Source organism: Spea bombifrons, chromosome 3 (assembly GCF_027358695.1).
Source record: "Spea bombifrons isolate aSpeBom1 chromosome 3, aSpeBom1.2.pri, whole genome shotgun sequence".
Lineage (NCBI taxonomy): Eukaryota > Metazoa > Chordata > Amphibia > Anura > Pelobatidae > Spea > Spea bombifrons.
This window is the reverse complement of record NC_071089.1, coordinates 39,668,973-39,693,395: the sequence shown is the minus strand read 5'-3', so window position 1 is coordinate 39,693,395 and position 24,423 is coordinate 39,668,973. Positions and strand designations below refer to the sequence as shown.

The following is a 24,423-nucleotide window of genomic DNA, read 5'->3' as shown; positions in this document are numbered from 1 at the left end:
ATGCCTTTTAACCCTCTATATGCCACTGTGCCCCATGGTATGCCTTTCAGATCTTAAAATGTGCCACTCTGCCTCCAGAAATGCCTTATACCCCTATATCCCATTCTGGCATTTAGGGGGTTAAAAGGCATATTATGGGGCAGAGTGGCATATAGGGAGGTATAAGGCATTTCAGGAGGCAGAGTGCTCTATTAAATGCCCCCTTAACGCCACTCCAGAAATGCCCTATGCCCCCATTTAACACACACACACACACCCTATACCCCCTATACTAACCCTATACTAACTAACTAACACACACACACACTCTCTCTCTCTCCCCCCCTCTCTCACCCCCCTTCCCCCGCTCTCCCCCCTCTCTTACCGGTGCTTCCAGCCGGGGCAGCGGGTTGACGTCGCCTTCTGCTGCAGCCGGAAGGAGGTGTGGCTAGCAGCGGGGGTTTGTATGCGTCAGTCGCGTATACTTTCCCCGGCTGTCAGAGATCAGAGTTCCCCGCACCGGTAAGTGTGTGTATAATGGGGGGGGTCGGGTGAGACAGGAGGATCCAGGTCCCCTGCAGCGGTGCGGGGGATCTGGATCTTAGTCTCCTAATCAGACCTCTATTTGAGGTCTGATTAGAAGACGACCCCGATTAGAAGACGAGGGGTATTTTTCAGAGCATTTGCTCTGAAAAAAACCTCGTCTTATAATCAAACAAATACGGTATATTAGCAGCAATAAAAATCTGCTTGGCCCGTGGCTGGAAATCAGAAGTAGTTCCAGTTCAGCTACAAATTTTGAATCAAATTGAATACCAACATCTAATGGAGAAATGTTTCTTTAGAATGCATAATAACCTAAAAAACTATGATAAGATCTGGTTACCTTGGCGAAATTTTTACTCTGTTATGGCTTAAATGCTTGACTCCTTGGCAATTTTCTATACTTTTTCTATATCTCTCGAAAGCCTCAATTGCCCTGTTTAAATCTAGGGCTGTCTGATAGCCGTCTAAATTATGAATGAGTACAGTCTATTTCCATATATGTATATATATATTTTGGAATATATCTTTATGAAAAGCATTCCTATTAACGATATTAATGGAATTAATCTACAGTCGATGGAAATGATTTTGCTTTGTTTGTTTGAATGTATTTGAAAACCAATAATAAAAAAAAAATATACAATCTATAAAAAAACAAAATAATTGAAGCTGCATGGGCACTCAACAAATCTAAACGACACATTTAATGTAGAGTTAAATTGAGGGTTTTACTAGCTTTGTAATACGCTTTGTTTCATGCAGAAGGGAACAAAGCTTATACAATTGAGCAGAAGGATACCTGAAGCACAATAAACACCAGTAGAATCAAATTAGGGCTTTATACAGAATATTATAAAACATCAAACACTTTTTAAAGCAGCTAAAACAATTTCTGTAAAATAAATATCCCATGGGTCTCAAGGTGTCCATTTCACCATACAATATATTCACTGAGTTTATGTTAAAATCTAAGCATTTACAACAAAAGAAATGCTTAAAAGTTTGTAAGGCTGCCAGTCTGGTACATCTAATATGTATTCCCCGACAACATCAGCACCGACGCTCCGCAGCTAATTAACAGAGCGCAAACTTGCAATACCAACTAAACCTTTTTCTGAAATTCCCTCTGTATGCGCTTTCCGGTGGGCCTCAAAAGGTGACGTCCAAACTAAAAGCAAACAGAATTGACAAAGAAGTTAAGGTATATTTAGAGTTCCATAAATACACACTTATTCCTCAAAGAGAACATCGACGACACATCCAAGAGGTCACAAAAGAACACAGACTAACATTTAAAGAACTGCAAGCCTCATTTGCCTCAGTTAAGGTCAATGTTCTGAGTTATCCCAAGACTTTTGGGATAACATTCTGTGGACTGATGTGAAAAGTGTAACGTTTTCGAAGACATGGGTCTGTTATATGTGGCATAAAGCTAACACAGCACTCCACAATAAGATCATACCAACCGTCAAACACTATTGTGGTAGTGCGATGATCTGAGACTGCTTTTGGACCTGGGTGACTTTCCATAATGGATGGAAGCATAAATTATGCTCTCTACCAGCAAATCCTGAAGGATAATGTCTAGTTTATGACCTAGTTTAAACGTGATTTCTCATAAATGTGCCACAATTAACGGAATATTTTTTGTCTGTTTCCTTGTAAAATAAGAGTTTATAATTTTTTTTAATAATAAGCCACATACAAAATTGCATTTATTTAAAAGGACTATATGTTGAGGACCATTCTTATAGGACAAGATCTGATATATTGCTCTTATTGAACTGTTATGTTGGTATGCCAGCATTGCCCTAGACTGGGTTCCAGACTGATTGTACATATATATTTATTTTCTTCTTGTTTCTTATTTCATTTCTCATGATCTCACTTACATTAGCGCAGGAAACTTTTTTTCTTATTTGTTTTTGTATGCATAGTTCTGCCTGAGTAATTAAAATATGCTTCATACATGGCATTCTAGGATATTCTCGAAGAAACACATACATAGGGGTTGACCTTGACTCTTCATAATGTAATGTGAAGACAGATAAACCCCCACTTTACCAAATAACCTCTCCAGGTTGTTTTTTTTTTTTTTTTTTTTTTTTTTTTTTACACAACAAAGTAAAGCAAAAAACATAATTCTATAAGGAGAATAATTCTATAATGTACCTGCGGTGTTTCTGGACTTGAGAATGCAGAATCCTCATGAGATCGATTTTCTTTATCGAATGAGTCATCATTCTGTCTGTATGCAAACTTCTTTTTCAGTGCATGAGCTATAATTGCTGCTGGGTCATTGAGAGACCGTCTCTTCTTGTCTTTTCGTGTCAGGGGAGTGCCCCCTGGGGATCTGACAGAAAAAAAGACAAGTACATTGACTATATTTTGTATTTTCTTTCAGTTCACAGCTCTTTTGGCTAGCTATCAAAATGAGGAGAGCCAAAAATGTATAAGGCTTTCTGCACACAGGTTCCCCACGTTCAGCTTGCCAAGGCAGTGCTGGAGTAAACTGGCTGCGACTACACCACATGGGTGCAGGCAGCTGCAGATGTGTTCTGTCGATGCATTTACAAAAGAGACCACATAAAAACGTAAAGACGCCACTATGTGCATATGATTGTTGGCATGTCCCTTCAAGGAACAATAAATGACATTCTCTCCAAATAAATCATGGACTTAATCTTAAAGAGATTACAAAGATTTATGGCAGCTCCTAGATATAGAATGCTTCAACTCTGATCCTAAAACATCCCCAAGCGTGGATCTTTAATTACTATAGATCTGACAGACACAACGGATCCACCTGTGCTCACCTAAGAAGGTCCTGAAAACCATGTATTTTGGGTGCTCCAGGAGAAACGTTGACAAAGCTATTCAGGTTAGCACAGCTTTGCTGTACTCATTACAAGGCTCCAGATAAGTTGAACAAGCCCAAAGTGTCTCATCTGATACAGTTTTGCTACAAATGAATAAGTTATTTGAGTCAAACCTGGTATGACCTGGACTTACCTTTCAACAGCACGCAGCCTGACTGTATTTATGTCTTTCAAAACATCCATCATGCTGGGAGGCTTATTTATGTTTTCTACTTTGTCCATTTCTCTCGTGCTGTGCTGGTGAGCCTGTTTGCGCTGTTTTATAAGATCTATTGCAGATTCACCAGGGCTGTGTTTGGCAGAGGGAGGAGGTGGAGGTGGAGGTGGTGCTGCTGCAAACTGTGTTAACTGTCCATGAATAGGCGTGGAAGCCAACGATGGTGGGGGAAGTCCATTGCCCGGGCTGCCAAATGAACTCAGAGTTTCAGAACCTACTGAGGAGATGAAAATTGTCATTATTACGAAGAGTGTGTACATATTGTTTTACGTGAATAACGATTACTTCTGGATAAGATAAACAAAAACGTACTAGTATCAAGACAGACACATATGGAGGCATACAACAAAGCAAGAAACAGAAATTTACCGTAAATTCTCTTTTCCCCAGTATAGTGGCAGTACCAATGGGGCTTGCTCTTTCTCCTGGGACAAGCACTCTAAAAGATAGTAAAGGGTTAACCCTGCCCTCCCCTATATCTGTACTCACATTACTCCGTAGCTCAGTTAATAGCAAGAGGACCAACCAGTAGTACAAATTTTTATTTTAACAAAATTTGGGAGGGAAACATGTACTGCCACTATACTGGGGAAAAGAGAATTTACGGTAAGTAAAAATTTCTGTTTTTCCCAGCGTATAGTGGCAGTACGCCAGACGGATGGTGTCTGTGAGCCATCTGGCTAAAGTGATTTTTGACACCACTTGTCCCGAAGACTTGCCATGGAGCTGAAGGAACAGATGGTCAGATGAATGACCAGTGAGAGCTCTCAACATCGAGGGAATGCCATTTACTTTCTTCCGATAACGTAGGGTCTGGGTAAAACATTGGAAAAACTATAGGCTGGTAAACATTAGCTTTAGATGGTCTGGGATACAGAACCACTTTATCTTGATGAAAAACGAGAAAATCTTCCGAAGCTGAGAGAGCTTGGAGTTCCCCAATCCATCATGCTGAGGTTCAAATGGAGCAGAGCACAGGGCCTTGAGTACTAAGGTCAGATCCCATGGTGGAAAAGGGATCTAATCTTTTAATCGTGATGGCTTTGAGAAATCTTTTAATGAAACGGTCTGATGCCAAATCAAAGAGCAGGAAATGGCTAAGGGCAGAAATCTGACCCTTAAGAGTCGCGACTTTGAGGCCTGCCTCAAACCCTAAATTCATAAAGTGCAGAATGACCGGAATGGACGGAGGTGAACTCTGCAGTCCTTGACAGCGACACCATTCAAGAAACTTTCTCCAGGTTCTAAGATACATTTTGGCCGTAGATAGTCTCACTGAACTCAAAAGAAGATTGCCATGTTACCGCTGATACTTTGATCCTCCAAGATTAGCCTTGCAGCAGCCATGTTGTCAATCTGAATATCTGAAGAGTGTGGAGTGGAATTGTTCTCTAAGATGTCGGAAGATACTGGAAGTTCCCAATGATTTACCGAGAGCTGGCAAAGGACTGTAAACCAACTCCGGTTTGGCCAGAATGGAAGTATAGCCAGCACTCTTGCCTTGTCTGTTTTGATTTTGAGAATCACTCGAGGAATCATAGATACTGGAGGAAAGACGTATGCTAGATTGAACTGCCACTTGATCTCCAGACCATCCAGGAAATGAGGGTAATACATCTTGTAGAGAGAGAGGGGCAAAGAGGGAAACTTTCCAATTCAGTCTCGTTGCTATGAGATCCAGTTACTTTCGTAACTAATGTTTTGAAAACATTTGGGTGTAGAGACCATTCTGCTTGGGAGCATCTGCTCCTGCTGAGATTGTCTGCAATAACATTGTTCTGACCTCTGATGTGGATAGCCGAAATAGCCTCTAGATACAGCTTTCTTTTGTGCCTCCCTGTCTGTTGAGAAAGGCTACTGTCGTGGTGTTGTCTGATTGAATCTTCACCGGCTTGCCCGATATCCAAGGCTTGAAATTTGAGGATTGGAGTGCCTCTTGTGATGACCATTTTCCCTGGGCCTTTCAAAACTGGAGATGGGCTCCCCAGCCGGTTTCGGACGCATCTGTGTTAACTATAATCCAGTGCTTGGCTGGAAAGATAGACCGTTTGTTAAATTTCTCTTGACCTTCCACCAATCTAGCTGCTTGAGAGATAATCTGTCTGTGTCCAGATCCTCTTCCCTTCCGGACCAATGGGACAGAATGTGCCATTGTAGAGGTCTCATCCTTGCTTGTGCCCAGGCCACCACAGGGATGGTGGATGTCATCAACCCCAGTATACTCATAGCCCATCTGACAGAGCAGAGGGGATTTGTTTCTAACTGGGTGACACTGTCGAATCTGTTTGGCTTTTTGATCCGGTAGGAAAAGACGTAGAGACATTGAATCTACCAGAAAACCCAGAAACTTGATCTCCGTAGTCGGAATTAAATTGGACTTGGATACATTTAGAATACAACCGTGGTGGTGTAAAAGGGTAATAGTGGTCTGCAGATCTAATAAATGTTGGGCAGAGGATGACACTTTTATGAGCCAGCCAGTCATCCAGATATGGATCCCTCGCAGTCTCAGCTCTGCCGCTAATGGAGTGAGAATCTTGGTGAAGACTCTTGGAGTTGTTGATAGCCCAAAAGGTAGAGCCTTGAATTGAAAGTGACTGATGCCTTTGTTTGTGCTTACTGCAAATCTTAGAAATTTTCTGGATCTCTCTGCTATCGGTACTTGCAGATAAGCATCCTAGAAGTCCAGCGAGGCCATAAAATCTCCCTTTTGGATCATCCGAGTAACCAAAAATATGGGTTGCTGGTAGTGTGGAACCATGTTTTTCAAAATATCTGAAGGCAACCCTCCCACTTTGTCAGAATCTTCTAGCCCTTTCTTGTCTAATAGTCTTAGGCTGAAATCTAGACTCTATTTTGCCTCCGAAAGGAAGATTTATCAGTTGCCCTGGAGTATCTCTGCTTATTGTAGGGATATCTACGATTCCATTTAGTAATGTGAGTACAGATAGGGGAGGGCGGAGTTTAAGCCTTTACCATCTTTTATAGTACTTGTGCCGAGAGAAATATCGAGCCCCCATCGGTGCTGCCACTATACGCTGGGAAAAATCAGTGCAATGCCATTTAAAGCATAAATATTGGGGACTGGCAAATTTGTCACCAACATATATATAGTATGTATAAATTCCACAAATATGCGTGTGTCCCTAGATATAGCCAAAGGACCCTCAGAACAGGTTGCATGTGGTCCCTGCTTCCCATGTTATGCCACCGGACATGCAATATGCATTAATTATGCAAAAAACATAACAGAAAAAGATGATGCTTCATTACTTATTGCGTTAACAGAGCGGAGAATAAAACCATACTCACAAGACTCAATGCTTTTCGTGTCCTGTGTGGCAACAATAGCAGCAATCTGTGCTCTCAATTTCATCAGCTCGTCTTCGAGGGCTGCAATTTTCTGGATTGCGTTCTCACTTTGGACAAGTTGGCCGCAGTCTGGTTTTATGTTACTTGGAATCATAGGTTGCCCACTTGGATTTATGTCACTATGTCTTGCTAAAAACATGGCTTCTTTGGGCTGATTTACCAGATCATGCCTGGGGGGAAAAAAAGGTCACTATTAAACATAGAAATATTCAAGTAACACACAGAGGTAAAGTAAAAATGATAACTTTAAACAGAGTGGATAGTATCTACTGCCAGGAGAGGAGGAAAGAGTTAGGTCATAAGGTAAAGAAAACCTGTTTATTAGTAATAAAGCTATTATTTTCACATTTTTATTACATAAATGATTATGGATCAGCAACATTTAGGTCATATTCACATATCAATGTCAGTGGCATAAACTTGCTTATTTTATAGTATTTTATTGTTTTTAACTAGGGCTAATCGATTTTCATAATCGATTAGTTGGCCGATTATTTTTTTTATTGAATGTAAATTTTTCATTTATTTAAAATAATTTAACAAACGATATTAAATACAAACAGCAGAATAAAAAAAACTTTGATAAAATGCATTTCTTGTCTTTATTTCCCAACCAGCCCCCCCCAATTTATGCACATGTGAGCTTGCCACGCTGCCTCCCAGACATGCCACGCTGCCTCCCAGACATGCCACGCTGTCTCCCAGACATGCCACACCACTCTACCCCCAGACATGCCACACCACTCTACCCCCAGACATGCCACTGTGGCCCCTGATATGCCACTCCATCCTCCCCAGACATGCCACTCCACTCTACCTCCAGATATGCCACTCTACCCCCAGATATGCCTTATACACCCTGATATACCACTTCGTCCTCCCCAGACATGCCACACTGCCCCACATATGCCTTATATACCCTATATGCCTTATACCCCCCCAGATATCTCATAGTCCCCTCATAGAGTCACAGACCCGTTCGCATAACACTGACACAATGCTTTGATAAATACAGGGTTAATCTTCACTGCCCCCAGGATTTAGATTCCCCTTAGTTTGCCCCCCATTTACCTCTAACTGCACCTTAAGTTAACTTTATTAAATTAAATTAACCCTCAGTCCTCATCATTAGATTAACCCTAAACACCCCTAAATACCCAATCAACCACAACTGCCCCAAATTAACCCTAAACATCCCATTAACCACAACTGGCCCTAAATTAACCCTAAACACCCTATTAACCACAGCTGCCCCTAAATTAACCCTAAACACCCCACTAACCATAGCTGCCCCTAAATTAACCCTAAACACCCTATTAACCATAACTGCCCCTAAATTAACCCTAAACACCCCATTAACCATAGCTGCCGCTAAACACCCCATTAACCAAAACTGCCCCTAAATTAACCCCCACCTCCCCTAACTTTGAGTATCCCGAATATTAATTTTATACTTAGAGGAGTGTCACAGCCATGTGGTTCTGGGAGAAGGAAGGGGCAGGGCTAGTTGTCACAGTGATTACAGGGAGGGACTGGTAAGTAGGAACTGCTGCTGTGAGTCACTGAAACGGATTATATAATGAGGGGTATTTTTCAGAGCTCTGAAAAAACCCTTCATTTTATAATCAATAAAAATCGATTCAACTAATCGATAATGAAATTCGTTGGCAACGATTTTCATTATCGATTAGTTGTTGCAGCCCTATTTTTAACCCAATACAATACTCTCTGATCAATGATTAATTACTATTTAAGCCATTACCCCACTGCTCTCAGAGGGGCCCCTTTTACTCCCTGGAGCTGGAGGAATTAACATTCTCCTCTGCAAAGAATGCCTATAACTCAATAATTAAACGAGACTTGGCAAAGGATATTATTTTATTACAAGACTTGAGAGTCTATATGGGGAATTTATGGAGGGAAGGGGAGATGGCACACAGAGACACAATGAAGACGTGATAATCTGATTAACTGTCTGGACAACACAACAACAGTTATGGACACAGCCTGCTGATAAGAGAACACACTGACCAAATAGGTGGCGAGAGAACACAGGTAAATGGAGCCAAGAAGGCGATATCACGATAACCAAACATAACAGTTTAACCCCCACAGTTTTCACACCCTTGTCATGGGGGGGGGGTTGGCAGAAGAACAGGTAGAAGCAAGAGAAGAAGCAGAGCTTTGAATAAGTAGCCGAGAACGAGAGAGAGAGAGAGAGAGAGAGAGAGATGCAAGCAAATTATGAGCTTTACGATTCGCTTTCGTTTGTCTCATTGAGGGTCCCTCTCCTCGGTTTCGAACATCAGAAAACACTTAATAGCAGTTATTATTGATAATTACCTAAACATGGTGTAAGACATTACGTCATCCTCAGACAGCCACTGTACGTCTACTAGAGAAGGAATCCCAGATTTACAGACCGTTGCCTTTCTCTCTGGACCTAGCACATGCTACAGAAAAAAAAAAGTTTTGTATAAATAATATAAAAACACAATTTTCAGCATCAAACATTTTAAAAAATGTACATTGTTTGAAGATGTTACTAAACATTTATATGCACAATTTATTCAGTTTTGCTCTATAACTTATTTAAAAAAAATTAAAGCAAGACAAATAAAAGATAAAAGATAATTTTATTACAGACAGGAGGCTTCATATTATGCATTCAACTCCGTCTTTACTACTTCAGCAGCAAAATAGTTAAATACAAAGTTTGGTGGAACAAACAAAAACATCCAAACGTGAAAGGCTCAATAGAACACTGAGTAGCCAATCAGCATGCAGTAGAGGATATGTAGGTGTAGATCCCCAACCAATCTCCCTCTTTCTTGCTGCTCAGCTGCACAGATAAGTACCAACTGTTTTTTGCTCTCTGAATTGTATTTTTTACCTCAGTTATGTGGTTTAAATTGCTTTCATTTATTTTCTAATATTTGTCACTACTCTCTTGTCACAAACGCACTCTTGTCACGTGCGTGTGACTTGGTTCTGGTGGTAAAAGGGTTAAAATTCACTGTCTGCCCTAGACCGGAAATAGTGATAAAAATACAAATATCCACCCTTAATACCACCCCCAATTAACTATAACGATATAACAAATATCAAAATAACGCTGCCACCACCAAGACAGTTTAGAAATGGGGTGCCTTGGTACCCCAAATGAATCAGACTAAAAACCCACACAATATACTTTAACACAATAATTACGCGATTTAAAATTACCAGACAAAGGCAGAACTTAATAAAGGAATATTTATTATGAACACAAAAATCACAGTGCATACAAAAAAAAGTTGATAAACAGATTATTTACACCAACAGATAAAATAAAAAGGAGAAAGTTACAGAAAACCCAACTACTCACTTGAATGGTAAAGTAACAGTTTTTCTGTCCGTAGGGCTCCAGCAAGGAAAGATGGCGACTTACTCAAAATTAGACCTAGTAAGCACACTGACCAATCTTCTCTCATTAACTTTATACTCTTTCCTAGTTCATCTCGAGTTTCCAAGCCGACCAAGAGGTGGTATAAGCGGAGGGAAGGTGTACCATAAGTGACCTCCCCCTTGTGTGGTGGAAACATATCAGTCCAAATAATTTATTTTCATTTTATCGTCCCTCCTGTGAATTTCCTGTAAATTGTGACGTCCATAGATATGTCACACTTGCTACCAGGCCCGGACTGGGACAAAAAATAGGGCCGGGCATTTAAGCCTGAGCAGCCCATATTTATTTATTTATTTATTTATTGTTAAAGCCCACCCTTCATGTACCATCTTTGCATTTAATCATTCACACAAATCATTAACACATTCATTAATGCAGTCTCACAAATCATTCAAGCAATTCATCCTCACATGAATTCATTAATTGTCATACGCATTCACACTACCCCCTCTTCATCTTATCTGCCCCTTTTCACTATGTTCCCCCTTTTCACTATGTAACCCCCTTCCCCACTTCTCAATATGTACCGTCTCTATCTATCCCCTCTCCCCCTTCTCACTGCACCCCCCTCCCTCACCCTACTTACCTTGTTGCCGGAGCAAGCAGCAACTGTGACCGCGCCTGTGGCAGGGCAGGATTGACTTAGGGGCTGATGGAGCTGCAGCTCCAGGCCCCCACCTTAAAATAGGCCCAGTCATGACCGGACTGACTGGGCCTATATGGGCGCATTAACGCAGAGCCCCTTAAGCCCGCCGCAACTGCAACCGGGTCCGCCACTCTAAGGCAGAGCCGGCCTTAGGTGTTCTGGCGCCCTGTGCGGACTACTCCTCTGGCGCCCCCATCCCAAAAAAAGAAAGGAATAAAAACTTGTAACAAAACTCCCCTTTCACACTATCTATCCCCCTGTATGACTATCTACCACCTCTGCCACTTCTCACTGACCCCCCCTCTTCTCACTGTTATCATTATTTACTGAGGCAGACATTGACGGTGGTACAGAATAATACTTATCACTATATACTGAGGCAGACAATGACGGTGGTACAGCATAACACCTATCACTATATACTGAGGCACACATTGACGGTGGTACAGCATAACTGCTATCACTATATACTGAGGCACACATTGACGGTGGTACAGCGTAATCCCTATCACTATACATTGAGCCAGATATTGACAACAGTACAGCATAACCCCAATCACTATATACTACGCCAAACATTGATGTGGTGTAGGCCTACCACTTCATTGTCTGGCTTAGTACTAGGGATGCACCGAAATGAATTCTGGACTGAAACCGAAAATGCAGCATTTACCTGTCCGAAACCGAATATGACCTCCCCACACCATAAAAAAATCTAACACTTTTATTTAAAGTAAGTAACACACCAAAAAGGACAAAACAATTAAAAAAACAATATTATATGTATGTGTATATATATATATATATATATATATATATATATATATATATATATATATATAATTGTTAACAGCAATCACATTCTTATCATGCCCAGACATACCCAAATTCCAGGATGTACTCGCAGACTTGGCATGATAGGAGTATGATTGCCCTAATTTCCCCTTCTCGCTCCCTTCTGCCCCATCTACCCTTTCTCACTCCCTTCTCCCCTATCTACCCCTTCTCACTCCCTTCTCCCTATCTACCCCCTCCTAACTATCTACCCTCTCCCTCTTTGAAGTTCACTTACCTTTCAGGAGTCCTGCGGTGGGGGTGCAAGGCCTCTGCCTTCCAGCTCTGCCACTGTATGGAACAGTATAGAGTGATGGGAGTTATGATGTACTTTTAGAGCATAATAAGATCATGAAAAAGACATTGGAAATGGTACAGCATAACACCCATCACTCTCACACACTTACCAATCCACACATATATACCAATCCACACGCATACCAATCCACACGTATACCAATCCCCACCTATATACCAATCCACACGTATATATATCAATCCACACATATATATACCAATCCACACATATATATATATACCAATCCACACACATATATATATACCAATCCACACACATATATATATACCAATCCACACACATATATATATATATATATATATATACCAATCCACACATATATATATATATACCAATCCACACATATATATATATACCAATCCACACATATATATATACACCAATCCACACATATATATACACACCAATCCACACATATATATACACCAATCCACACACATATACCAACCCACTCTCACTGAATGTTTTCCTACCTTTCCTCTTTTCAGCTCCTTTTCCTCCTCTTCTTCAGTTCTTCTGTCCTCTCTGTCTTCTTCCGGGTCAGAGGGCACGGACAGCGGTGGGCGCGTCTTCAGTGTTGTGCGCCGGGATCTGACAACAAACCCCGGCGCACAGCAGCTGTTGCCGCGTTTCACAAGGGAGCGGTATCGGAGGTCTTTAACAGACCTCCGGCTCCCTTGAGTGATTTTAAGCCGGTTGAACCCGGCTTAAAATCACTCAAGGGAACCGGAGGTCTGTTAAAGACCTCCGATACCGCTCCCTTGCGAGCCTGCTCCTCCAGCGGCGGACATTACTGTCCGTCTCTGGAGGGGTGCCGGGTGCCGCAAGTTGGCACCCCCTGATGAGTGGCACCCGGTGCGGACCGCCCCCTGCTGTGTGGCGCCCTGTGCGGTCGCACACCCCAAAGGCCGGCCCTGCTCTAAGGGGCCGGGAAGTCCCCACCAGGGCCGGCCTTAGGGTTCTGCGGCCGCACAGGGTTTAAATTAAAACATCGGGGGTTTTTTTTCAACTTTATTTAACATCCTCCATGTTAAATAAAGTTAAAAAAAACTTTATTTAACATGGAGGATGTTAAATAAAGTTAAAAAAACCCCCCGATGTTTTAATTTAAACCCTGTGCGGCCGCAGACCCGTAAGGCCGGCCTTGGTGGGGACTTCCCGGCCCCTTAGAGTGACGGACCGCATTAAGGCGGCCGTAGGTAGGGTAGGGGCGGGGCCTGGAGGTGCAGCTCCATCAGCCCCTTAGTCAATGCGGCCCTGCCGTGGCCCGGCCCACCGGGCAAATGCCCGGTGTGCCCGATGGCCAGTCCGGGCCTGCTTGCTACTTATGACTGAACATCATAGACTTCACAATTCCTTCCAAACTGTTTAAGTGGCGCCGCCATGTTTGTACTCTTTTTGTAGGGTGCGCTTTCCCCGTTCTAGGTACGCACACAAGGAGGTATGATAATGAATATATGAGTTATTGATATGGGTTGGATATGACCTGGATATGAAATGGTTTTCCTGACTGCTAGTGGTCACTTATCAAAGAATCCAGGATCTATGAGGGGATACAGGCATATGGTGAATGACTCAGCTAGCATACTTAAAGGCACCGCCTCCCTGTAAAATTTCACACCTTGCAGAGGGCCTTGGTTGGAGTCCCAGCTTCAAAAGACCAATTTATCTTAAAAGACCTTTTGGCACCACATGCCTATACAATCGAATTAACCCCTCACATACTGAAATTGGCCGTGCCATCTCTACCGGGTAGCCAGTCCATGTACATACTACACCGGTTGGTGTGACACACCGGTTGGTGTGACACCTCCTGCCAGTGGGTGCATGCGCACACGTTCACGGGTGTGCGCGCATTCAATTATACAACGTTGCTGTTTTTACCAAATTGCTTATTTTGGGTGTTTGTACTATTCCCCTCACCCCTACCTCTATCATACCCTGTTTGCGCCAATTTTCGCGGCGTTTTCGGGTCCAGCTACTGTTTTTGTTTATTTGTCAGTTTCATTTCTATTTCATTTCTCTGCTGAAATCGCGCGTCATACGTTTCGTGGGATTTTGGCTCTAGCTGGTTCTCAGCTAGATTCCCGCCCCTTTTTACCTCAGCTTACCTCAGGAAAGCTGCACATTGTTTCAACACCTCCAGAGTGTCTCCTTTAGTTGCTGTTTTACTATGTCTTCAAAGGAATTGAAAAAGGCAGGTGATATGCCCACTCCTGCGTCTATTCCTACACCTGGTTCTATTTCTGAGGCCCATATTAAGGACATCTGGGACAACACAGTCTCAAAGTCTGTCTCCACCGCGGTGGTTTTGGCCATGGCTTCAATGCAGGAGTCATTGGTGAAATCTATAGCCTCTGCAGTATCCCATTCCAAACCTAAAAACACTCTAGGGATAGTCACCCTAGAACCCCCTCAGACCAATTTTGGTCACCTGAGGAGTCGGAATCTACTTTAGCCATAGGCATGAGGAGGTCTGGGAAGGCCACCCAGAAAAGGAAACGCTTTCCTCTATCTTCAGACTCCCCCAAACGCGCTAAAAGCCGTTTACATGGGAAAGAAACAGACAAGCTCTGCACATGTGAAAGACGTGTCTGACACCCAGACCAAATCTAAACCTGCTCGTGAGGAAGGCAAACGAGCTCAGAAGGCCCATTATAGGAGGAAGACTGATTCCTTCCATACCTCCTCTAGCAGTGATTCGGACTCAGAAATCGTTTCCCTAATAACTGGCTCCTCATCCGATTTGTATTCAGACTCCCAAGATCATAATGATCAACCTGGAAAAACTGAAGACTCTATTCTGGATGCTAAGGGGTTCCCCTTTTTCCATCCAGACCAAACAAAACATCCCCGCTCGGCGGAGTGGGTACCATCCGAACAAGTCTCTTAATAAATGGCGCTCTGGATGCAACAAGCTCTCGAACAGGGAGCTCGCAACAAGATGCGGGCGGAATGCCCAAGACCAGTCTTAACTCATAAGGTAATTGAGACCCCAGAATTAGACGAGACAGTAATCCACTACCTCGCAAAAACTGGGAAGAACCCCCGAAAGGGCATTGACAGGTCCTTGAAGGCCTGTCAAGAGAAGCTCCTGTATGTGTCTGGTCCTCTAGCCAAAGTCCTGGGGTTCATAGAGGATGCCAAGCGCACAGACAGTCCTGTCGACATTAACATACTAAGTGGCTGGATGCAAAGGGCAATTTGCTTCCTGGGCAACGCCAATTGCGCTATGTCCGCAGACGAAGCATCCTTATTGACCCGCAGCTAGCCCATATATCCACTAAAGAACTAGGCTCAGCTGCGGAAGATTGTTTTCTCCAATCTGGACAAGGCAAATGCCAGTCTCAAGAAGGTTTTCCACCCAAAAATTTTTGGCAGGGCTGGGAAAAGCAGAGGTAGTTTCCCCAGCCGTCCAAACCCTCCATACCAGACCTCTTCATATAACCTAAGCTACACCTCGTCTTATAAGGGTTACCAAGGAAACTCCAACCCTCTCCCTTTCTTCCCACATCGGGGAAGACCCTGGAAAGCACGGGGCCATCGAGGAACTCCTCGTGGAAGATCCTCTTTCAGTAAGTATTACTGCTCCCCTTTCTTCCCCCAACAGGCTGGGGGGGGGGATTATTACATTTTTTTTCCCTATCTGGAGCTGTATCACAAAACGACTCTTGGGTTCTAGATACAGTAACCAAATATGAATTCTATTTGGTAACCTGTTTCCCCCCTTTCAGGACCAGCTTCCCCATCCAATTCATTTTACCCAACAAGACCACTTTGCTGATCCAAGAAGAAATCTCAGGCTTGTCCCACAAAGGTGCTATTATTCAGGTCCCTCTAGACTCCCCTGGTTTCCTGAGCAATTTGTTCTTGGTAAAGAAAAGGGATTCCGGCCACAGACCGGTTATCATTTTAATGCCTTTGTGAAATACAACCATTTCAAAATGGAAGGAATTCACCTCCTTCAAGACCTTCTCATTCACAAAGATTGGCTCATAAAGATAGATTTAAAGGACACCTATCTTACTGTACCCTTTCATCCGTCCCATCAACCATTTCTCCAATTCCTCTGGAAGAATACGAAATGGCAATTTACATGCTTGCCATTTGGGTTGTCTTCTGCACCATGGTGCTTTACCAAATTACTCAAACCCGTAGTATCAGCACTACGCAGCAGGGGTGTAAGACTTATTATATATCTAGACGAAATCCTTATAATGTCTCAAGACCTAGAGACCATCTCTCTTCACAAATCTTGGACAGTTTCCCTTCTCTCAAACTTAGGTTTTATCATCAACAGGGAGAAATCCATTCTATCTCCAACCCAGGAAATAGAATTTCTGGGATTCATAATAAATTCACAGTCCGCTACACTGAGTCTTCCTCCAAGGAAACTCAAAACCATAAGGAAAGAAATTTCCTCTATTCTGAACAAACGCCTGATCTCTATCAGTTCCCTAGCTCGAGTAGTAGGCCTTTTGTCAGCCTCTATCCAAGCCATTTTCCCTGCTCCCCTCCATTATCGAGCACTTCAACATTTGAAGGCTCAACATCGCCGCAATGGTCTGGGATATTCAGACGAGATTTCCCTAACCCCAGACACGGAAGAAGAACTACGTTGGTGGCTTCTCCACCTTCGCAGATGGAATGGAAGAGCAATCTTCAGCTCATTCCCAGACATAGTCATAGAGTCTGATGCCAGTCGTTTGGGTTGGGAGCTCGTTGCGGCTCAATCTCCACCAGAGGGAAGTGGTCCATAACAGAACTCAATCTTCACATCAACTGTTTGGGATTACTGGCAGGGTTTTTCACAATAAGGAGTTTTGCGAGGGACAAAACTCATTGTTGCGTTCTCCTCAAGATGGACAATATATCCGCGGTTCAGTATGTGAACCGTCTGGGGGGGACCAAGGCCAAACTCCTAGCAGATATTACCTTGTGACCTAGAGCGAGACATCTTTCTCAGAGCAGAATATCTGCCAGGGCTATCCAACACCATAGGGGATTGGAACTCACATTTTCTCACAGATTCCAGCGATTGGAAACTGAATCCTTCAGTTTTTCTGACCCTTTCAACCCTTTGGGGCCCATTTGCCATAGATCTGTTTGCCTCGAGACTCAACACTCAACTTTCCCAATTCGTCAGCTGGCGACCAGACCCGGAAGCCGAAGGCCAGGATGCTTTCCTTCAGGACTGGTCAGAAGGGATCAACTATGCCATTCCCCCCCTTCTCCATGATCTCCAGGGTTCTCCTCCTTACATGCTCCCAGAGAGCAGTCCTGGCCCTAGTTGTTCCATGGTGGCAAACACAACCATGGTTTCTTCTCCTTTGAGTATCCTAATAGATTTCCCGAGGACCCTTCCTTTCCATCAGGACATCCTCCTCGACCCAGCAAGGAACTTCCACCCTCTGGTCCTCTCCCACCAGCTACCCCTTGAGGATTGCCTAGTATCAGGGCAGCACAACTTGATCCGGAAATTTCAGACTCGGCTAGATGTATCCTTTCCAAAACCTGGGCTCCGGGTACCAGAACTAATTACGGATCTGCCTGGAAGCTTTGGTGCATGGAACGGGAGGTGGATCCCATACATTCCAATGTAACCAACATTCTAAATTTCCTTTCATCCCAGTTTGACTCTGGTAAAGCTTATCGTACCATCAATGTGTACAGATCGGCTATTTCCTCCAATCACGCTCTCATCGATGGATTTCCTTCAGGTAAGCATCCTTTAGTCTGCAAGCTCATGAGGGGTATCCGTTTCAAACGCCCCCCTCTTCCTAAATACCATCATACATGGGATGTGTCTATTGTATTGAACTTATTGAATTCCTGGGACAATTATGACTCTCTCCCTTTGAAATTATTGTTGTTTAAACTCTATTATGTCTCATTCCTTTCAAAAGGGTTTCAGATGTCAGGGCTTTAGATATATCTCTTAGACAATATGTACCTAATGGTGTTAGTTTTAAAATCCAGAGGCGCACTAAAACTGGTTTACAGTCTGTTTTCTACCCTTCATTTCCACATCATCCTTCTCTTTGTCTTGTTGCCTGTCTCAAGGCCTATGAGCTCAAGACTACATCTCTTCGTAATGTCTCTCTTCCTCAGCTTCTAATTTCCTTACATAAACCTTTTCTTCCTGTCTCCTTGGCTACTCTCGCTAGATTGGTCAGAGCCACTATGTCTCTGGCGGGCATAGGTATCTCTGTGTTTGGAGCTCATTCCTCCATGTCAACTATGTGCCTTCAACTGTCAACTAAAGCCTTCCTGGCTGGTGGTTCTTTGGCTGAGATACTCAAAGCCGCAGACTGGTCCACTGACTCCACCTTCAAGACCTTTTATTTTAAACCTGATACTCACATATCGTCTGTGGTGTTGTAATTTTTATATCTAGCTTTAAACATGCATAATATGAAGCCTCCTGTCTGTAATAAAGTTGGAGACTTTCCTAACTTGCAGTGCAAGAAAATATAGATTTTATTAATGACAGGAGGCGAATATTATCCCACCTCATTAACCCTCCCTTTATGTCATTCTTTCATTTCAGATTAGTTTATTCTCATTGTTCTTTGTTTTGGAAGTTTATGATTATCATCCAGTTGGCAGCGCGAAAGAGGGAGATTGGTTGGGGATCTACACCTACATATCCTCTACTGCATGCTGATTGGCTACTCAGTGTTCTATTGTGTCTTTCAAGTTTGGATGTTTTTGTTTGTTCCACCAAACTTTGTATTTAACTATTTTGCTGCTGAAGTAGTAAAGAAGGAATTTAATGCATAATATTCGCCTCCTGTCATTAATAAAATCTATATTTTCTTGCACTGCAAGTTAGGAAAATCTCCAATTAGTTGTGGTAACAACGGAGTACTTGTGGGTATATTCTACAATTTATATAATTCTAGATTTCCTTTCTATTTGATACGAAAAACAACACAAATGGATATTACATCATTCTTTAATATTCACAACGAGCAAAAGTACTCACCTGAAAGCGGGGTCTTGGGCAAGGATCCAACGGTAGTAAGGTGCCTATCACACGAATAATGCTGCGAGTCCAGCCATACTCCTTGCGTTCCCATCCTTGTACAACCTGTTAATTAAAAGAAAATAACTCAAAGAGAAACATTAACTTAAGGCCCAGATTATTTAACAAAATTATACACAAACTGAAAATTTCACAGTAGGCCTTTCAAATATTCACAGTAGGCCTTTCAAATATTCAGAGTCGGCCCAAGCTATTGTGGACCTTCACAACATCCCTTTGAATATTCGCAGCCGGCTCCAGCTATCGTAGACCTTCACAACATCCTTTCGAATATTCACAGTAGGCCTTTCACATATTCATAGTCGGCTCCAGTTATTGTGGACTTATGGCCAATGGAAACATGGCAATGGACAACTGAGCAATTTCCATATCTAAACAACGGCCCTTGATTGGATGAACTTGATAACCAAAGACAGAGATAGGCAGAGTCCATAACTTAGTATGGCCAAAAATACTGTATAAGAACAAAACCTCAGACCATAAAGAAGAGGGGGAGAACCAGTCAAAAGGAAAGTCCAGGAGAGAGAACAAGGATAAGAAGCTACCTATCCCAAGGACTGATTGGTTCCCAAGAAAGAAACTCAAGATATTGCTGTGTGCAGAGGATCCCTGGGGATGTACTTAGACTGCCGGTGTCCTTTGAAGTCAAGATATCATTGGGATGTTGGTGGTAACTATATCGTTTTACGGTTATATTTTGTATTGTGTTTTCCTCCTTTGTTAAATCGGAGTAAGGATTAGTGCTGTCATTATTATATATTGCAGTATTGTGGTAATTAGTCCAGTTAAGAGGTGTTAATATTACGATAATGTAGTAGTGAGGTTTGTCAGTGTCACTCGTGTTTGCTTTTGTTGTAACTTGAGACCATTAATTGCTGTAGTTTTATTTTCCTATCAATATACTCTTAAAATACATATTGCTGTGTGCGTGTGTTTCTTTGCCACCTGTCCCCAAAAGAACGAAAGAATATATATTTGGGCACAAATAGTTATATTTCTTACATTCTGACACTTAAGCTTTGCAATGGGGATGATTTCCTAACCACTGATTGGACAGATAGCTTTAGCCCTGCAGCTTCTACGGAAAAGTAGTTAAAGAATGCACATTAAAGTGGGTTCTTACAAAGTACTTTAATATGCATTCCTTGTTTGATAGGATAACTGGGATACTGGAGTAACTCTTTAAGGGAAAACAAGTTACCTGAAAAACCGCAACAAAGTAGGGCTGCAGCTAACGATTATTTTCATAATCGATTAGTTGGCCGATTATTTTTTCGATGAATCGGGAAAAAAAAAAACAATATGCAAATTTTTCTTTTATTTCAAACAAAAACGTATAATTTACATTAAGATGTGTCATTAAACACTTTTTCCTCTTTAGCATTTCTCTATTCGCCTTCTTAATTTACTGACATAATTAAAGCTATATTTTAAAGGTACAAGAACCCAAAACACATTCCTCAAACTAAGTTTTACCAAAATACCAAAAAAGGTTTTACTAGTAAATATTAATGTAAACTATTTTCATATTTAATAAACTATGATTGAGAAAAATGCCTCTTGTTTATATTTTCTTTTATTTGCCAACCTGCCCCCAGTTATGCACATCTCACTCCCAGCTTGCCTCTCTGCCCTAGAAATGCCTTACATTTCCTATATGCCAGAGATGCCACTGCCAGAGATGCCCCTGATATCCCTTATACCTCCTATATGCCACTGTGCCCCCTGATATGACTTATACCCCCGATATGCCATTGTGCCCCCCTGATATAAGAAAAACTGACAGCGCTAAAATATATGCTTTAATAAATAGACAAAAAAGAATAGATAATACACAATACATATATATAAACAATAAATCAAATATTACAGCGAGTCAGGAGCCAGGATTTTTTTTAAACTAACAGTTGGTCAGGAGTGATCTGATCATCATCAGCTCACTTACTAAACTCACAGCATTTGACCTGGAAGCACCCTGAACTCTTTCAATGCTGATGTTTCATTGGAGCACAGCATTGACTGATATTTAGTCCCCAGAAGCTTGTGGGGACAAATGTTAACCCCTGCAATGCCACAAATGTGTCATACACAATTGTGGCATTGAAGGGGTTAACGCTACACTGTCGCTCTCATGTAGCGATCAGGCAGCAGGGGAGGGTTGGTGCTGGTCTCCAGAAGAACCCTCTTCCCTGTCCCTGAAGCTACCTCTGGCAGCTGGGACGCAATTTGCTGGTCTATAGACCAGCCATTTCAGGGAGGAGTCTCTGATGACTGCTGTAGGCTTCCATGCCTACAGGAGTCATCAAAGGGCTTATGGAGGCTCGTTTTTGCTGTTGCTGGTCTGCCTGCCTAGGGGAGAAGCGGAGGATGTCTGCGCGTTTTGCACAGACCCCCACCGGCTGACAGAGAGGAGAATCCAGGTCTCCTGCAGCGCTGCGGGGGATCCGGATTCTAGTGTTATAATCCGAACTCTATTTGAGGTAAGATTCTAGAAGGAGGGGAGTTTTTCCGAGCTGAAAAAAACTAATTTTATAAATCGATTCAACTAATAGATAATGAAAATCGTTGAGAACGATTTTCATAATCGATTATTATCAATTCGTTGTTGCAGCCCTACAACAAAGCTTAGCCTGTTCGGCAGTAATGATTGAAGGCAGATTTTTGTCTTTTCCAATTTGAAGCCAATTCCCGTGAAAACGTAAAATATTGTTGCATTATGTACATAAATATATTATCGTACCTGGAGATTAATCCTTTGAAGTAACCACGGAGGAAGATAAAGCTGTAGAGCCTGTAGAATTCTGCGCCTGTTGGCGTAGCTCTGCCATATTTGATCAAGCTGAAGAAAAGGAATGCAGTTACAGCAAATATAAAACCAGCATTTTATATGTCATCATAATTGAAAACATCCCGGCACCTGTTCTTATGGAATAAACTCTGTTCATTTTATCAACAGACAATACTCTTGTGTGTGCACATTCCTGGGGACTTCCAGGCTCCAGCTACATGGAGCTCTCCCTTCTCGGGATGTGGGAAGGCGCTGCTGCAGACGTCAGTGGGCGATCCAACTAGTATCTCAGGAAAAATGGCATGGTTTGAGGGGGAAGTGGGACCTGGAGTTTCCTGCTAAAGATCCGGAGAAGCGGTGCTTTACCCGGAGAGTTCCCAGGTATGTGTATACAGTGACTGGCCTGGGTGGTGAAGTCCCCCAGCAGTTAAACTGGGGAGCAGATCATCCTCTTGGGCAATCAGGCCCACTGGTGTGCCACTGCTCTGATCTCCCTAACTATCCCATACATAGGCTTACCAGCTCAGGGGGAGGAAAAAAAGGCAAATGTATTGGGGGAGCAGAAGTTAAAGGGTCAACATAACTATCATATGCATTAACTGAGGCTGCTGTGTCCCTTCAAAACAACTGGCATCTACCAAGCATGATGATGCACTGCCATCGGGATTAGGCTCCTTTCACGAAGAAACATGTAAGAGAGGGGAAGGCTGCCAGATGAGGAGAGGAAAAGAAAATGACCAGAACTGTCCTTTAAGGACATAAAGGCCTTGGCTGACCGTGTAAAATGCTTAATGAAACCACAGAAGCTTCACATATTGAATGATGCATTGTGCAGGACCAGCTAAGTTCTTCCTCCAGCAGATGCTCACGAGGCTTGGACCTATATTAACGTACAGCAAGATCACAAACGGCAGCCTCCAGGTCTGCATATAGAGATTTTATTTTGTAACGGCCAATCTACATTATTATATATATATATATATATGGCACAGGACATGTCATGTCACAGAAACGATGTCCGTTACCCGATCATCCGGTATCCCCAGATATTCAAACAGCTGTCTTACGAGCTCCAAAAGCAGCGACATTTAAAGGTCCAGATAACTCAGCTTGCACTTTGCACGATCCTTTCAAACGCCAAACATTTTGTGCATGGCCTGAAAAAGAATAACACACAGTTCTGTGACAACGGAAGAACACACACGATATACACAACGTTATACGAGAATAAAAACTGAAACGCCAAACATGGGGATCGCATCACACATTCACTGAAGGGAGAGCTGACACAGGAGAGTCACTTCATTATTAATCATGAAGAGCCGGAACTGGGAGATTTCAACTGGGCTGAGCTCTCCCTGCTTAATGAATAATTCAGTGTCTGAGGAGACTGTCACTGACTTACCTATGCATTATACAGGGCCAGCCAAGCTCTTTCTGCCACAGAAGCTCACAAGAGGCGGTTCTTCTTTTAGTGAATAGCGCCAAGAGCAGTATGTAATGGTGGGCACTGTTCATTCATCTGCACCGTTAGGCTTCAAGAACATTTAGTGGTGGCCACACTGGGACACAACTTCCATTGTCAGGACTGTCCTGACCAAATGGGTACAGTTGGCAACTATGGAAAGGGTCCATTCACCGTCAGCAGGGAAAGCCACCAGGTAAGCAGAAATTTATGCTCAGAGACCATTAATCGATCCTTTAAGATTATTGGTTATTATTGTGCCCCTAAACCAGGGCCCTCCAGCTGTTTAAGGGCTCCCATAATGCTCTTTAAGCTAATAAGCTGACAGAGGAGCATCCTGCAACAGCTTGGAGACCTCTTCTGTAAACCATGTATGATGGGGTGGCCCATTTATGTTATCTACAGTCTGGCAAACAGAAAGATTTTGGGCCACATGTACCATGATCCATTCTCTTATATACAGTCCTATATACTGAGTACGGTAATTGATTTCAGAAAGATGGAACTTTGTGCTTACTTTTTACAAACATGCTCTCCGCACTTTACTGAGATTGTGGTAGATAAATGGAACAGCCTCTCAGCACATGTGGCAGAGGTTCACACAGTAAGAGAATTTGGGATTAAGGTAGGAGTCTTTAAAGCAGAACAAAATGGAAAGAGTACACTGTCCTATCCTAGATCCTATGCCTCTAAAGACACAAAACGAGTTAGGAGCGCTTGATAATTCGCAGAGCCAGAGCTCGTTTTACCTGGAGGTCTGTGGCAGCCGGTTCCCCGTTAGCGTACACTCGGGCACACTCGCAGGCGAAGCGATCAGGAAGCGAGAAGTGAGTAGAGGACGAGACAACTTTCAAACTGAACACCGCGAGAACACAGGAGGCA

General features: G+C 42.7%; 1 protein-coding gene across 1 annotated transcript; it reads right to left on the bottom strand.

Moving 5' to 3' along the window:
• Positions 1–1,126: 1,126 nt before the first annotated feature.
• MTFR2 (mitochondrial fission regulator 2) lies at positions 1,127–24,379 on the bottom strand. Its single transcript, XM_053459178.1, has 9 exons — positions 24,291–24,379; positions 23,102–23,233; positions 22,029–22,127; positions 19,229–19,333; positions 9,337–9,446; positions 6,934–7,163; positions 3,538–3,835; positions 2,698–2,878; positions 1,127–1,693 (listed from the first exon to the last, which is right to left on the bottom strand). Exons 2-9 carry the CDS (start codon positions 23,162–23,164, stop codon positions 1,628–1,630), a joined length of 1,152 nt encoding a protein of 383 aa, XP_053315153.1. The 5' UTR covers positions 23,165–23,233; positions 24,291–24,379; the 3' UTR covers positions 1,127–1,627.
• Between the last annotated feature and the right edge of the window lie 44 nt (positions 24,380–24,423).

What these genes read in the sequence shown, in the direction of transcription:
- MTFR2 (XM_053459178.1), bottom strand. Translation starts at nt 23,164, where the DNA reads ATGTCGCTGCTTTTGGAGCTCGTAAGACAGCTGTTTGAATATCTGGGG. An exon ending in CACGAAAAGCATTGAGTCTT is followed by an intron (nt 3,836 to 6,933) that starts GTGAGTATGGTT and finishes TCTCCTCAGTAG; the next exon opens with GTTCTGAAACTCTGAGTTCA. An exon ending in CAAGTCCAGAAACACCGCAG is followed by an intron (nt 1,694 to 2,697) that starts GTACATTATAGA and finishes GTTTGCTTTTAG; the next exon opens with TTTGGACGTCACCTTTTGAG.